The sequence below is a fragment of the Heliangelus exortis genome, chromosome 18 (genome assembly GCF_036169615.1).
Source record: "Heliangelus exortis chromosome 18, bHelExo1.hap1, whole genome shotgun sequence".
Taxonomy (NCBI): domain Eukaryota; kingdom Metazoa; phylum Chordata; class Aves; order Apodiformes; family Trochilidae; genus Heliangelus; species Heliangelus exortis.
This window is the reverse complement of record NC_092439.1, coordinates 13,684,381-13,700,640: the sequence shown is the minus strand read 5'-3', so window position 1 is coordinate 13,700,640 and position 16,260 is coordinate 13,684,381. Positions and strand designations below refer to the sequence as shown.

Here is a 16,260-nt window from a genome sequence, read left to right as displayed (position 1 = left end):
GTCAGTGTTATCCAGGAGAGATGCTTTCTGAGGAAAATACATTACTCAGTAAGCTCTGATACTAATTATCAGTTCACCTCATACTGATGGAGACAAACTCCCTCTACTATTACAGCACTTAAGGAAGAATGGGAAATTCAAACCTGCTGTTAACTGTAGAACAATAATTCTATTTAATATTTGGATTTTGCTGGAACTCTTTTCAAGCAGGACAGTTGGAAGATAAATCTTGATCAGGCACTCATAAAAAAAACCAACACACCTGCCTTGTAATTATTTCCTAAGAAACTTTATTGACAGCATTACATACCAAAAATATCTATTATCTAGAAACATATTATTGCCCTCCCTATCTGCTAAAAGCACCCAAGAGCTAGTTTTGAGGATCTTCAAAGTAAAACTCTGCTGGTATAAAAACTGATTCTCAACTTATTCAAAGAGAACACAGTGTGATGTTCTACAACTATTCAAGCTGTGTTAGAACTGAGCTGTATCAGTCTCACCTTCCTTTTTATTTTCATCTCCATTTCTTGTGCCATGTTAAATGGTGTCAAGGCAGTGGTAAGGTATGCTTGTGCACATGGCTGATGAGAATAAAATTAAGCTAATGAAGCTTGGAGCTAAAGGGAAGAGGAGGGGAAGTAATCAGGACCCTTAGCTCACTAAATGATCCTGTGAGTACTGGTACCAAGTCCAAGAGGGAAGGGGAATGCACAGGCAAAGACAACCACAGATGCCCACAATCACAGAACCATACACTGAGACATGATGCTTTCAGGGTGCCATTACTGAGGTTTACACACCAGCAATTACCAAGAAACTGATACTAGGCTTCAAAAAAGTTTCATGTTTAGGAATTTTAAACACCTAGCTACTCAAAAAAACATTCTCCCTTAAGTAGTTTCATTGTTTTTAAGAAAGAATGAGTGAGAATTTGGAACAATTTTTCTTTGTTTTACTCATTAAAGAAAAATAATAGGACCAGATAGGATTCATCCAGAGGTTCTGAAAGAGGTAGCTGAGATTTTTTTTCAAGGCTACTCTCTATTATCTTTGAAAGATCATAGAGATTAGAGTCCTCTATAACTGGAGAAAGACAAATCTCATGCCCAGCTTCCAAAAGGCCAAGAAGAATCACAAGCAGGTCAGCTGCACTTTGGTTGCTATGAAATTCATGCAGCAAGTCCTTCTGGAAGCCACATCTAGATGTATAAAGAAATAGGAATAAGGGATAGCCAGCCCTTACCAAGGCTTTAAAAATAAAAATAAAATCATAATGAGCCCAACTGCCATCTACAATAAAATTATTAGAATCTGTGAATAAGGAGAGAGCATAGGTATTGAACCTGAGTCATTCCAATCCAAATGGCTGGAATCACTGGATGGATGAAATGAGCTGGCTGGGTCAATGAGCTCAGAATTTCAAGTACAGTGGCTAATGACACCAGAGTCTGGCTACAAGCAAAAGCTCTGTACTGAGACTAACTTGCATGTCTCATAAATTTCCTTATCAGTAACCAGAGGTGAAGAGAGAATGTTCCCTTACCAGTTTTCAGAATGACACCAAATTTGAGGGGGAATGACCAGTACACTTGAGGACAGGACCAACAACCTGCTGAGACACAGAAGAATTCACTGGCAGGAACTCATGAAATTCAACAAGTGGGAAGGGTGGGAAGCAAACTAAATGACAGCAAGTAGAGCACTCTCACAACAATGAAGGCTAAGAGACTACACATCAACAAAAAGCCCAGCCAACAGACTGAGGAAAGTGATTGTTTCCCTTTACTCAGTACTCATTAGACCACATCTGGAGTACTGCAACACATCTGGGCCCCAGCAGGGAGTGAAAAATTATAAACTTGAGTGAACCCAGCAAAGATCTACCAAGATGACACATGAAAAGAGCTGTAGCAGAAAAAGTAGAAGAAACCCAGAATGCCCCTTACAGTGGCTTTCTGTTACCTATGAGGAGGTCATTAAGAAAACAAAGCCAGGTTTTCTCGAACTGTTAAACTAAAACAGAGGTTTGACATGAAATAAGGAGGGGGGAAAAAATCACCACAGAGACAACCACAAATAGGAACTGTAAGGTTCCAGTTGGGCTTGACCTCAAATGACAAACTGGTAACTGAAATGACTACCCAACAAATGGCATGCAATAAGGGGGGAAAAGGAGGGGAAAAGAAACGTTGGCTAGAGCTCTGCAAATGACTGGACTACCACAATGCAGAATCTTGCAGGTGGTGATTCTCATACCTTTTCCTCTCTCCCTGTAACAAGCAGTCTGAATAATCTATTTGTCTCAAGCAGTCTGAAGGCCTCCCCCTGAAGGGAGGCCATAAAAATTGAGGACAGCTTTAGAAGGGGTAAGTGGGAAGTCAAAGGTTGAGAAAAAACAGCCCAGGTTGGAGACTGTTAATTAGTAAAGACAATTAGGGGAAGAACACCCAGCCAAAAACTGCTAATTCTGCTGATGCAGCAGGTGGCAGACAAGCAACAATTGGCTACTGGCTGAGGAACAGCAAGAAATGGGCAGCATAAAAGGAAAAGAGACACTAACTTCTTGCTGATCCAGTGACTGGACCACCATCACCACCACTCTATTCTTCTCTGACAGGAGACCAGCAGGAAATAACTGAATCCTTGGATGGTGACTTTCTTTTTTCTCTCTTACTGTCTCCTTCTACAGTTGGGTGGTGCTTTGTTTTCCTCTTCTCTTCCTCTTCTGTCTCTCTAGGATTAGGCTAACAAGTCTAGTTTTAATACCTACCAGTTCTCTGTTCAATAAAATTGTGTATTTGCACCCAATACTGTGTTATCTTTACCTGTGTATCATCAAGAATATCGTTTCTAGAACATGACAGGAAATAAATTCCCCGGAAGACTGCAAAAACTCTCACATGAGAGGTTTTGAAGATCCAGCCCTGACCAACCTGGACTGAATTAAAAACTGATCATGTTTTTAGAAGCAAGAGGTTGGGCTAAATGGCTCCTCACATCCCTTGTAACCTGTACTGTTCTGTGAACTACAGACTTCACATGACAGCACCACACAGCCCTGCTCAGAACCCCATAGAATTGTAATCAGAAATTCAATTTAGAGATGGACAAAGGGAGGGCTGTGACAGCAATTACTTGTAATACCTTTACATGTTTCTGCTGGTGGTTTTCTGAGGGTTTGCTTGTTTTGCTTATGGTTGGTTTTGTTGTTTGTTTGGTTTTTGTTGGTTTGGGGTTTTTTTTTTACCTGAGGAGTTCTTTTGTGAGGTTTTGCTTTGGTTTGGGTTTTTTGACATTTAAAAAAAAGTGTTGTGGACTACAAAGCACCAGACATTTCTTTTCCCATTTTTACAATTTTTTTGTGTGTGCTGCCAGGGATGTCCCCTCTTCTTTGCTGGTTCTCTATGTCTACCCATAAAGGCTTTACGATTCTATAATCATCATCTTAATAGATTTTTTCCTTACCTAGTACACCACCAGTATGTAGTTGTGACTATTTTTCAACAAGCTACTGCCTCTGGATTTTCCCAGCATATCTAAATATTTTCAAGACATTCACACTTAAATATTTGCAAAATACGTTCTACAGTGCAAAAGCCTGACTGTTAATAAAGAAAAAGAGTTTGGTTTTATAAATTGAACTCCCATACGTCAGAATCTATTGTGTACAAACATGAGTTAAAAAATAATGATAGAATTCAAATTCAAGAAGCATTTATAGCATGCTTAAGATACATGGATTTGTTCTACACTCCATGTAACAGAGAAATAACATTGGGAAAAGCCACAGACACAGCTCACAAGAAGGAAACCCATGAATTCACATCAGGATTAGTATTAAAAAGAAAAATTGCCATGAGCTCCAGGAACAGAGTTCTGATTTTTTGTACTCTACCACTAGACACACCAACACAGTTCCTTCTTTCCTCCAAGACTTGTTTAAAACAAAATGGCATTGGAAGCAATAGAAAATAAGCCACTTAATGCATTAAGGTACTTTTTTTACCTGTGAGAGAGCACTATCAAAAAAAGCATTATCAATGCTGTCCTTAACATTTTCTGTCCAAAGGAATGTGGCCTGGAGACCAGCTCACAGCACTTAAAAATCAATTTATAGTTTGCTTAGAAACACTTCCTCAACTTCTTCAACAACTTCTGAAACCAAATTAATTGCAACATGTCCACCTTCACAGAGGTGAGGATTTTAATATTAGATAAATCCACATTCTAATAAAATACTATCAAAAGAATTATCAACACAATTATTTTGGTGATGGGACCAAAATTGCTTGTGTGACAGCATATCATTTATCAATACTGGACAATTCAAATAGGAACTGCTTGTCATCTTTGTTCAGAAAAATATATCAAAATTTTGAAGAGTCTCAATCAAGACTTCAAGTAAAATGAGAGAGAAGACAACCTATGTAGTTAAATGACAATTATAAGGGCAAAGTGAAGTACTCATAATATAGTCAGCCCATTAGATTTCCAATCACCAGAGTAATGACTATTAGGTAAATTAGAAATCCAAGTAGTCCTAGCTTGATCTAATTTGGAGATGTGACCTATTTGCCAGTGTGGTGAATAATCACAGAGATCAATTTGTGGTGTGCTTGGTTAATGAAGGAATCACAAATACAAGATACTGGTCTCTCAGACTTCGCCTGATCAAACTGTTTTATTACTACCTCTCACTTAGAAAAGGTATCATTTAGCAGTCCTTGTACATTCAGTTATAGTTTAGAACTCAAAAGCTGATCTGCTCTCAAAAGGCCACAAAATGTGAAAAAACACTGCATCCTGGAAACAGCCAACGAAATCTATCCTGTAGCAGAATATTGACCAGCAACAGAAAAGCTGAATTGCAATTCTGTTTCATCTGGAAAAATGAGCAGCAGTCACAAATTTTAATTAGTCAACAAACAAGCATAGTCCTAAACTAGAAAGCACAGGTATAAGAACAAGACTGGCAACAGTATAGCAGCATACTTTATTTTCTTGCTCGCACAAGAAACCCTGGAATATTTTCCTGCCTGTTCAGAGTAAGACAGAAGGGCTCCCTTCAGCACTAGAGAAAAGGTTTAGCAAACCTACAGCACCATACAGTGGCGATTCATTTGTAATGCAGCTGCATGTATATAAACAAGTAGAAGGGTATCCTCAGCTCTAGGGAGTATCAAGAAAGGTTGGCACCTACCCCATCAACAGCCTCCCCTTTTCGTGGCTGCTAAACAGCTTCAACAACAGCTTCAACAACAGCTTCAACAACAGCTTCAACAACAGCTTCAACAACAGCTTCAACAACAGCTTCAACAACAGCTTCAACAACAGCTTCAACAACAGCTTCAACAACAGCTTCAACAACAGCTTCAACAACAGCTTCAACAACCCCCAGCAGCTCTCCAGGCCTGGGGAGGAGCAGGTGGAGAGCAGCCCAGCAAAGAAGGACCTGGGCGAGTAGATTGCCTGTTGGCTGAACAGGAGCCAGCAGTGTGCTCAGGTGGCCAAGAAGGCCAATGGCATCCTGGCCTGTATCAGGAATAGTGTGACTACCAGGACCAAGAGGTGATCTTACCCCTGTACTTGGCACTGGTGAGGTTTCACCTTGAGTACAGTTCTTGAGTGCAGGTTTAAGCTCCTCACTACAGAAAGGACACTGAGCCACCAGAGTGTGTCCAAACGAGGGCAACAAAGTTGATGAAGGGTTTGGAGCATTTGCCTTAGGAGAAGAAGCTGAGGGAGCTGGGGTTAAATAAGAGAAAAGGAGGTTATGGGGAGACCTTATTGTTCTCTACAACTATTTTAAAGAAGGTTGAAAAGAGGTGGGAATTGATTTGTTAAATGAAGCTGCAAGTGATAGGACAAGAGTTGATGGCCTCAAGTTGCACCTGGAAAGGTTCAGATTGGATGTTAGGGAGAATTTCTTCACTGAAAGGGTTTTCAGACAGTGGAAAAGAACAGGCCCAGGGCAGTGGTGGAGTCACCATCCCTGGAGGTATTCAAGAGTCATACAGATACAGTACGTAGGTGTAAGGCCTAATTAAGGTCTTGTCAGTTTTAGGTTAACAGTTGGATCCCATGATCTTTTCCAGACTCAAAGGTCTTTTCCAACCACGGTAATCCTGAGACTGTGATTCTAGTATCTTCTAAGAAAGACCCTGCAATTATAATATTAAACCATCCACAAGATTATAGCCATGTCCAAGAAGTTTCTTAATAAAATCTTATCTCACTCCAGAAAGATTACACCAAGCTAAAACAAGCAGATATTGAAAGCACTCCACTCAATACCGAGGTGTTTAGCACCACAGGCAAGTAAAAATTATCTCAAAAAGAAAAGCCACTCCATTTCAGACACAGAAATGGATGAAAAATTCAATCTCTCTGCAAGTCAGGACTGCAATCAGGCCTTCTGTTCAGCTTTAGCCAAACCACTTAGTTTGTTAGCAATCCCTTCTATCCAACCAGTTCCCTCAGTCTTCCCAACCTTCTTCAAATGTAAAGGATAACTAGAAGTGAATATATGTTTTTAAAAAACTGACTACTTTGCAGGTATTATTTTGAGCAAGCCCTGTTACACACAGACAGAATTCTATTTGGGTGCAATCACACCATCAGCTCTCAAATGTCAAGCCCTTAGGGGCTGCAGCTACCTAATTCCTCACCAACTCAACCAGAAGAGCAGTTGTCTTTTCATCATACCAGCAAGGGACAACAAAAAAATTTAATACACTTTTTTACCTTAATTCTCCACTTGAAAGTTGTATTCCAACAACAGAACCATTATTACAATCTGTTATAAAAGTAATCTCTCATGGAAGACCAGACAGATAAGGCTTATTAAGGAATTAAATCGATGATCATATAATATTACTGTCATGAGATAACAGCCAGCAACTTTTCAAGATCAGCAGTTTTATAGTTCATCAGGAACGCATAGACACAGAAAAAAGCTGTTTCTAGGAAATACAATACAGCAGTTTAAATCTTACTTCACCTGCAGATCAACATTATATTGTCAATTAGTACCAGATCCTTACAGGCAGGAGAAACAGCAGATCGAGAGCAGATGTGATATTGTGGAGTTACACTGCAGAGTTATAAACCACACAGAACATCGTGGTGATGTGGGGACAAGATTATTTCCAAGGCAAAACTAGAAAATAACACATTCCTAATAAACTAACTCCCAGTAGATTGTTCAATGGTTTTGAAGAGTTCCTCCTCAGTTCCTTCCCCAGAACACAAACTCCAGCCTACCCCTGAATGCAGCACTTTACGTTCCAGCTTTCAGGTGGCAGAAAGAGCGGAAAAAACTGAATCTGCCCAGCCCGGCCATGAAAAGCGAAAACTCCACTCCAAGTTTAAGCCGTTCCCTCCTTCGGAAAGCTCCCAAAGCCCGAGAAGAATCGCCTCTTCAAGCCCCCACACGCAGACGGGAGCGACTTTGCCCTCCCCTTTCCGACAGCCCGCGGGAAGGCGGAGCAGCAGCGGCAGCATTGCCTTGCCTTGCCTTCCCCCCCCCCCCTCCTCGGATCACGGCACTCAGGAGGAGGATCTGTTCTCTGTCCCCACGGCCACGGGCGGGGGAAGGGAGGGAGCGGAGGAGGGTGGATCCATCACCTTCCCCCCCAGGCCCAGCGACAGGAGCCGAGTGGACGGGGTGGGGGGGTGTGAGGGGAGGTGTGAGGGGGGGTGTAGAGGACACAAGCTGCAGCCCCAAAAGGTCCAAGCCAGGCCTCAGGAACCCAATGCGGTGCATTGGCAAGAATTAAGAGGCTCCTGCGGCTGACCCTCAGCTGGCAGCACTCACCGGGCCCCGCTGAGTTGTGACGGTGGTCGCCATCCCGCCTCCCTCGGGCCGAGCCCCTTCCTTCCGCCCCGCCAGGCCGCCACCGCCGCTACCGTTACTGCCACAGCCGCCCCTACCCGGCAGGAGGAGCCCGAGTCAGCTGACCCGACGCAGCCCCGCCCCGGCAGCCGAGCCGAGCCGGGTCTGCCCGCGGCACCGCATCCTCCCCTTCCCTCTCCCCCCCTTCCTTTTCCCTTTCCTCCTCCTCCTCTTCCTCCTCCGCCCCCGCCCCTTCTGGCGGTTTCCAAAGCCGCGCCGCGCACACGCCCCAAGGGAAGGCGCAAGGGGAGTGAGCCCTGCGCATGCGCGCAGCCACCCGCGGAGAGGAGAGGGCGCGTGCGCTCTGCGGCTCTGCGGCCGCGGCGAGAGCGGCGCCCGCGGGAGGCGGTAGGGGGCGCTGCGGCGCTAGGAAGGAGGCGCGGGAGGGGCGGGAGGCCCCGGGGCCGCCATCTTGGGGCCAGGGGCAGCTCCCTCAGGGCTGAGGCGGGCAGGGGTTTGGGGTGGGAGTCCCGTTGTGATGTGTGTAGGAAAAATAACTTTTTTCTTGCTCGTTTTGTCCTCTGCACAAGCATCTTGCTGTGAGTGGTTCTCGGAGCGGAGACTGTGGCCTCCTGCAGCTGCTCGTTCCAGAAAAACAAAAGCGACTTTAACATTCACCCAAGTACTGATTTGGGAGATAAAATCTGATCATTTCAAAGCCATTGAAATAACGTTCCCTGTTACTAGGATTTGCTGGATGAATTTTGGCCTTAATTAAAATTCTAGCACAGGCTCCAGCAGCTGGAGATGGAACAGTGCGATCTGGAATGCTCCAAATATAGCGCTGGCTTCTTTTTCACACTCCCCTGACATCTACTTGGAGTGGGAACAGCCTCATCTTTTTACTTGTGTCTTCATACTGAGAAAAATGACTCCTACAGGATATAACTGATTGGGGCCATTGAAGGAATACAGTTGATGTCAGCTGAAGGGAAACGCGGTCTTGTTCCCTCTTACCCAACCCGTGGTTCCTCTGCTCCACACAGAATTCTTTACTAAAGAAGTAAATTGTCTTTCCCTTGTCCCTAATACTAGGAAAGCAATCAAACCTGTGAAGACATGGTTTGGGGTTTTTTCTCTAAAAAGAAGGGTAAATTCACCTCCCTTGGTCCTTTTTTTTTTTTTTTTTTTTTTTTTTTACAAGCAGTCTCTTGGCACAGGGTTGGGTTTTAGTGGTTGGTTTTTTTCAGAGAGAAGGGATTCTGTTTCTTGGACAAAGTTAAAAGGACGAGAAGTTTCATTCCCCTTGCCTTTCACCAAAAATAGTGCACTATATGAAGGGGCAATATAATGCAAAATTGTCATCATCATGGCTTGGCTTTGTGAACAAAGATTCAATACAAAATTAAGCTAAGCAATAAAGAACATTTAGCACCTCAAATGGCCTGTCTGTACAAAACTTGTGTACCAATACAGTTCATTGAGTTATAAAAAAATGCTATCCAGATGTAGCCTCTTTCAGGGAAGCATCAGTTTCTTTGTACTGTACATTATACAGTGCAGTGCCATTCCAGTGATTAAATGATAGATGTTTCTTCAAGGATGGTTAAAGCAGTAAACACCACAGAGGTAATGGAAGATCAGTGCTTATCTCCATAATTAGAATCTTGACATCATGAGGGCAGGTTGGAAGGAAAAGGGCATTAACAAGCCTCAATGCCACTCATGTCTATAACCACACAAACTAGGAAATTAATTTTAGGTAAGCTATGGGCAGCTACAGTTTTACTTACCATGGATTCCATTCTAAGAACTGGTCTAGTCACAAAAATTTCAGTGATACTAAATGTGAAAACATCGACTCTATAATATTTATATCAACAGAAAACAAGTAGTAATATGGAGAGATTCTTGAGATTTCCTCATACAGAGCTACACAGTGACTAAAGTGAACAGTGTCCCTCCTTGACACCACCACCATTTTCTAATTGCATATTTTATTTTTCTGCTTTATTAGTATTCCTAGGGAATCCTTTTTTCATCTTTATTTCTAAACTATGCAGTAAAGGATCTGTTAAAATAATTCCTGGCTCCCTATGGTGAACAAGCATCTGAAGGTGGCCTGGAAACTCTAAAAAAATGCCGATTTTGCCATCTGGTGGCCATCCCCGAGAACAGCGAGAAGCCTGTGAGGAGGAGGGACAGCTCTGTTTGTTACCCAAGTGCAGAATCACTACAAATAGGGAGCACTGGTGCAAAGACATTAGGTGAGACATCTGGTGTTAATGTAATAATTAAAGTGGGAATGTAAGCCGTGGGAAAGGTGGGAGAGGCGGAGTCATAGACCCCTTTTATTTGCAACATATGGACATCAATTTAAAAAGATTGAAAGGTAATAAAAGAAGCTCTTAATGACAGTAAAATTCAATTTTTCCTGGTTTATTCTTTCAGTTCTGATTCCTAGGCTCATCTCTGTTCTGGTCATAATCTACAAAAATCTGCCCCTTTCTTCCACTGCCTCATCTGATCTTTCCTGAATGTTTCTGCTCCTTTTGCACCTCCTCTCCATTCTCTTTTGCTTTGACACTGTTTAATGTCCTGTATTTTCTATTTAACTTAGCTTCCTACAGATTTGTTTTCAGCTTCATATTCTCTGCAATTTCACCTGGAGCTTTCTGTCCACATTTTTTATAACCTCACCTCTTTGCTCACAGCTACTGTCTCTATAAGAGAAAGTGTGTGTTTTTCAGCTCTCCTTGCTGCTTCTCCAATACCAGGCCAAATGCCAAAGGTGACTAAAATCTTTACTTGGTGGGGTCACTAATATAATTCATTTTTTACAACCAGTTTCCTATTTTTATGACATTATAAAGAGCCTAATAGCTCTGAGGATGTTAAGTAAAACTTGATTGAAATCAGCAGGTTGGAGGTGTGTAGAGACAAACCAATATACATACAGTGTGGTTGCTTGAAAATTATCTAATAGGCATTGCTTCTTTGGTCCAGAATTTGGAAGTGTAGATACTGACTCTGCTTCTCTTAATAAAAACAAATTCATGTCTTGTGTTGGGGAGGAGGGAGGGAGAGTAATGCACATGATGCTCTTCTCACCAGAGAACAGTTACAGTGGAATTCTGCCAAATTAATTTTGTGCTTGTTTACAAAACCAGAAGGGACACTTCAAAGGATCTTTGAGTAGGATCTGATGCTATGGGGTGAGTGAAGAAACACAAAGTTTGGTGGGATAGCATCTGACTTTTGGTATGTTTTTATTTACAGACTCAGCACTGGGGTGTAACTCTGAAATTGAAACCTGTCAGATCTGCAGAAATGTGAACAGCAGTAATTTGGGTGGTGAGGAGATTACATTTGCACCTCTTCAACAGTGACCTTTGAGGAAGGTCAAGTCTCTGTTTATGTAGGTAAGATATATAATAGAATTCTCCAGTTAGGAAGTGGGCTTCAAACTGATTGTGAGCTGATCTCTTTCCCAGGGAAAGCTCACAAGTTAATTGGGTGGTTACATTTCATGACATTTTTTTCTGTCAATAATGAGTATCTGTCACAGTCCTGTGGGAGTTCCCACAGTAATTTAAACTCCATTGTGGCTTACAAAGACAGTGAAGTCACAGGGATGTGTTTTAAAATGCTCTCTTAGCTGAACTTAAAGCTGGTGCATAAAAGCAGAATAACAAATGACAGCAGTTCAGAAATCTGGCCCTCCGGAGATTGAAGAAGGGTCTCACAGCAAAGTAGCAAAATGGGGTTTGGGTTGGGTTTTTTTAGGCTTTACAAGCATGCAAGAATATTGAGAGAATGTTGCTTACATCACTGGCTTGGGTCTCAGGCCAGATCAGCCCTTTTCCTGACCATCCCCACAGGACTTTAGATGCCACAAAAAACTCCAATTATGTTGCATGGGAAGAAGCATCTTTTGCAAAACACAGAACACGATTCCACCATCAATTGTTGTGCATTCTCCCAAAGCTGCCTTGAAGTTAACAGCAGGCATGAGTGACAGTGGAGAAGGTCAGAGGGTTGCTCTGTGGATCCTGCACAGTGGAAGTGCAGGAAAAGGAGAGGGATGTTGCAGAAGAGGCCTTGGAGTCCTGGTGTGCCATACAGAGCTCCTCAGTTTGTAGCCTGGTCTGAGCAGCACAGCAGCACACAACAACAGAGTGCAATGCTACCTTTTGTTCATGGTACCAGCTCCAGCTGGGTGATGTAAAACAGAGCTGAAACAATAACATGGAAATCCCAGCTGGCATTCAGACTGGCTGTAATGAACAATAATTTCCACTTCAATAGCATGCAAGGTACACACAGAGCACTGCAACTTAATTAATCCTCCCAAGTGCAGTTGGGATGCAGAAAGATTGCATCCCTCATCATGAAGATAGCTCCAGCATAAAACATGGCAGTTCTGAAACATCACCCAGGAATTTCAGCCAGGATCCAAACTGCACTGAAACTACAGAGGAATTCAATTGGATAGACTGAAGGCAGAAAGAAATAAATACAAACAAACTCAAAATAAGCATTGCATCTCTCCTGACACCAGGCCATGGAACAGAGATGTTAAACAGCAGGCAACTTACCACCATCACAGCCACCACATAATTTCATAGCTCAGAGTTAGAGCTACTGATTGAGCTAGATGAGTATTGGCAAAAGTGTTGTTCAGCCAATTGCAGGGGATTCTAGCAGAAAAGCTGAGAGCACTGCTGAGCAGCTAATAAGTGGCTGTTGCTCAGTCACGCTACACTCAAAATAGCTTTCCAGCAGAGGAAAAGCAAATTCTCTTGGCTTCAACACCTGGTTGAGCAACTTAATAAAGACAAAATTGAAAGTTAGAGCTGAATCATTTTAACTACATCTGCATCACACAGTCCACACCAAAATGGGAGTTATTTAATTTCCAGTCAAGCTTGTGCCAGGTTTTCCTGTAGACCCATTCAGCACATAAGTAAGGAGAAGGTTCTTTGAAAACTATTTCAGACAGCAGCTGCTTCAGAGGTAGAAAGCAATCTACAATCACAGGAAGATGTTCTCCCTTTCCTCCAGTTCAACCATGCTTTCACTGAATTGTATTTCTTAAGTGCATTTTAATGCACTGGGGAAACTGTAGCAGTGCAAACACTTATTATATGAAAAGTGCTATTTGGGTAACGTGCAGATTTCCAGACAGCACTGCAAAAAAGATGAGCAAGCAGTTATGAGAGCCACATGTTTGTGTCCTGTCTACAATAGACACAGAAAGGAGCTTGTTCCCATCATTAAAATTACCTTTTAAGTATTTGAAAAACTGATATATTTTACCTCTCAGTTTTCTCTGAATTTCAGCTGTCCAGATGAAAGTCCAAACTTAACCAAACACCTTCAGCCTTTCCTTATACCTTCATGAAGCCTGATAATTATTATTGTCTTCCTCTACTTATTTCCAAATAGGACCATACCTTCCTTGGAGTATCCAAAATCAGACACAGTATTCCAGCTCAGGCAAAGACAGCTCCAAGAAGAGCTGAAGAATTACTTAATATTTTCTAAGTGATAACACTGGCTATGAACTGCAGTAAGAGTTTGCCTTTTTTTATACCAGCATAAGATTGTTTACTGCTGTTCAGCCTATGATATATGTTAACTTTCAAATCTGTTTCTGTCATACTGTTACTTAGCTTGTCTTTCCTTGCCTTCTGTTTTTGCAGTTCATTAATCTTCCCTAAGTGTGGTGACCTGTTTGTTTTTATTGAGCTGTATCCTCTCAACCACTCCTGAAGTTGTTCTACAATGTATGCCTTAGATTTTGGCATTCTAGTCTCACAGAAGGATAAGATGCAGCTTTCTCAGCTGTGATATTCATAGTTGTCCCTATGCCAGTCTATGGGTATATATTGTAGGAATCCTGTTCACATGCTCTACAGTTTTCTATGCATTTGTTTAAGCTTTTATTCTTTTTTTTTTCCTCAGAAAATAAGTATGAAGAAAAATAAAGCAATTGGTTCTGTCCACTCACTGAATTTCCCCTCATCAAAGTATAAATTAAGGAAGGAATCATTGTAAGAGTGAAGTTACACAGGAAGAAGTAACAACTTCCTTCAAGAGGTTGAGGACATTATTTTAGAATAATGCTAACAAGCCCAGGTTTTTTTCAGATTTCTTCCAAATACTTCATTCTTGTTCATCCATTTCAAATCTGATCTAATACTTTGTGAAAGCACAAGTAGTGCAAATGACTGCTCAACATGAGAAGCATTTCCCACTGGTTCACGTGAGGTACAATTTCCTACACCCATAGTAATGGGCAGAAATTATTTCTCTCCCACTCCATCCCCAGGCAAGCAATCATTGCTCTTCTGCTTACTCAAGATCATTATGGGAATCTTTGCTTATATTCAGCAAAACAGAGATTTCTTTTTTTTTCCTTTGTAATGTAGCTAATTCGTTGCTTCTCCTTGATAACAAGATAAAGCTGCAAATCAATATGCTCTGTCTCTCCTCTCTCCAGCTGCTGCTCTTTTACAGAAGCATCATTTTTGCATTTGCAAGGAGAAAGAATTCTGCAAGTTAAATGTCATACTTTCTCCCACTGGGTATTTCAATTTTATAGATATTAGTTTTCATAATTAACAGTGACTGATATGAGGACTGTATGATAATAGTGGCTTTCAAAAGTGATGTTTAGCAGGTTCTTCCTCTGCTTGGCTCTCCCTCTGTGTATTTACATTTGGTTCCTAAGTGCCTGCAAGGAAATAATTATTTTCTGTTCGATGTTTAATCACAAACCTTCAAGGTTATTTTCTGTTTTCCAGACAGTGCAGAACTAACTTTATTGCCACTTTGACATACCAGATACACTTGTCAGCTCTGAAGTTCCATATTCTTAGAAGTCCCTAGCCTATATTCCCTTTGGAAAAGATTATTTTTAAATACTACAGTAGCCTGATTTACTGTTTCCATCTTTCCTCCAGGGCCTTCCTTGCTGAATGTGACAGGTTATGAAGAACATGGTAAGTTGCACAGAAATATACTTTGTGCCTGCAGTGAAAGGATTCTTAAACGTGCTGGCTCTGGTTTCTTTCTGATCAGATCCTTAAGCTTCCTTTGGAGGCAGCACTGCTGTACAACCAGGACCTGTAGCTCTGCCCAGGGAGGGACAGTGGTTTTGCTTCCCTTACCTAAGTCTCAGGGAAGTCAACAGGAGCTGTAGGAGCACCTCAAAAAATTCAGCACATTTGGCAGCTTTTTAGGAGGTTTCTTCAACAACCTCAAAGTTGTTAAGGCTCTAGAGACAGTGCTGAGGAAAAGCAGTATGTGAGTCAGCAGTAGCTTCAGAGTTCTCAAACCTCTGGGCTGGATGGGTCAACATCTGTACCTAAACATTTAAAGCATTTCCCAACTCAACTTCTGCTCACTGATCGTTACACAGAATCATAGAATATCAAATATTGTGTCACCTCACTGTTCACTCACACAAGTATCTGAATGAAGAAAATCAATTTTCTCCCTACAAGGGAGAGTTCTAATGGGGCATTGGTCTTTTGTTTAAAGATAATTGCTTTAAGCACAAAACCAACCTTCATCTTGCTAGACCTGCTGAAGATCTAACTTCAGTTTCCACGGGCTCTATCTTAATAAATAATTTGATCTCAGCATCCTGCCTGTCAATATTAACACATCTGTTGTGTGTTAGAATTCTGCATGCTGAAGGGCAGGATCTCTGTTTCACTAAACATGTTTAGCACAAAAGGTTCTTTTGGTCAAGTTCTTCAGCACTTACTGCAATATGTAATACAGATGCTGTAATTTACAGGGAGACATTGCAAACCCAATGGTTAGAGTGTGTTTATCTTCTGAATTTCTGTATTTATCTTTTTATCTTCTGAAAGACTGGAGAAATAAACATGGAAGCATCTTTAAGATACAGGAAATGCAGGGGGTGTGATCACAGGAACCACAGAGGAGTTGCCAATGAACAGGTTGGGTTTCCAGTGTGGCTAAAGGATATGTACAGCACCCCACACCCCAAAGACCAAGCTGAATGTACAAGCACAGCAAAAGCCTGCAGCACCTTAGGGAAACTGCTCTGTGGGTCACTAACTGGTTACCAGACAGTGTTCTTCTGGTTAGGATAACTGCAGAAGTACTTGTGGCTGAGAACCCTCATGGGACCTCATGTATACCTCAAATTATCTGCAAGGATGCACTTGGAAAGAATGAGTGCCAGAAAAAGTAATGGGTAAAATCCAAGTGAAAATTAAATAAGACAGGTTAGAAAAGTTATTTTTCATCATCTTTGTATTGAAAGTTTTCACATTAAGAAAATTGCTGTTTCCAAGCAATGAGTCGCTGCTGCAGGTGTGGTTTTAACTGAAGCTGTAATAAAATCTAAAGAAAATAAATGTTTGTATAGCACACAGATATAA

The 16,260-nt window shown here is 41.7% G+C and overlaps 1 protein-coding gene and 1 long non-coding RNA gene across 6 annotated transcripts in view; one reads left to right on the top strand and one right to left on the bottom strand.

Moving 5' to 3' along the window:
- Positions 1-7,953, bottom strand: part of TOLLIP (toll interacting protein) — a 27,092-nt gene extending 19,139 nt beyond the window's left edge. For both annotated transcript variants that reach the window (XM_071761616.1, XM_071761617.1), the window contains exon 1: positions 7,820-7,953. In XM_071761616.1, the coding sequence (XP_071617717.1) occupies positions 7,820-7,852 (33 nt within the window). In that variant the 5' untranslated portion in view covers positions 7,853-7,953. The remainder of the gene's footprint in view (positions 1-7,819) is intronic.
- LOC139804391 (uncharacterized) lies at positions 7,893-16,260 on the top strand. Of its 4 annotated transcripts, none has more exons than XR_011729362.1 (6): positions 8,178-8,245; positions 9,901-10,104; positions 11,117-11,259; positions 13,286-13,384; positions 13,805-13,939; positions 14,806-16,260. It is a non-coding gene; the product is annotated as an uncharacterized lncRNA (long non-coding RNA). The 4 variants fall into 4 exon arrangements; XR_011729363.1 differs by having other exon boundaries at positions 13,286-13,409; XR_011729364.1 differs by lacking the exon at positions 8,178-8,245 and adding an exon at positions 7,893-8,000 and having other exon boundaries at positions 13,286-13,939.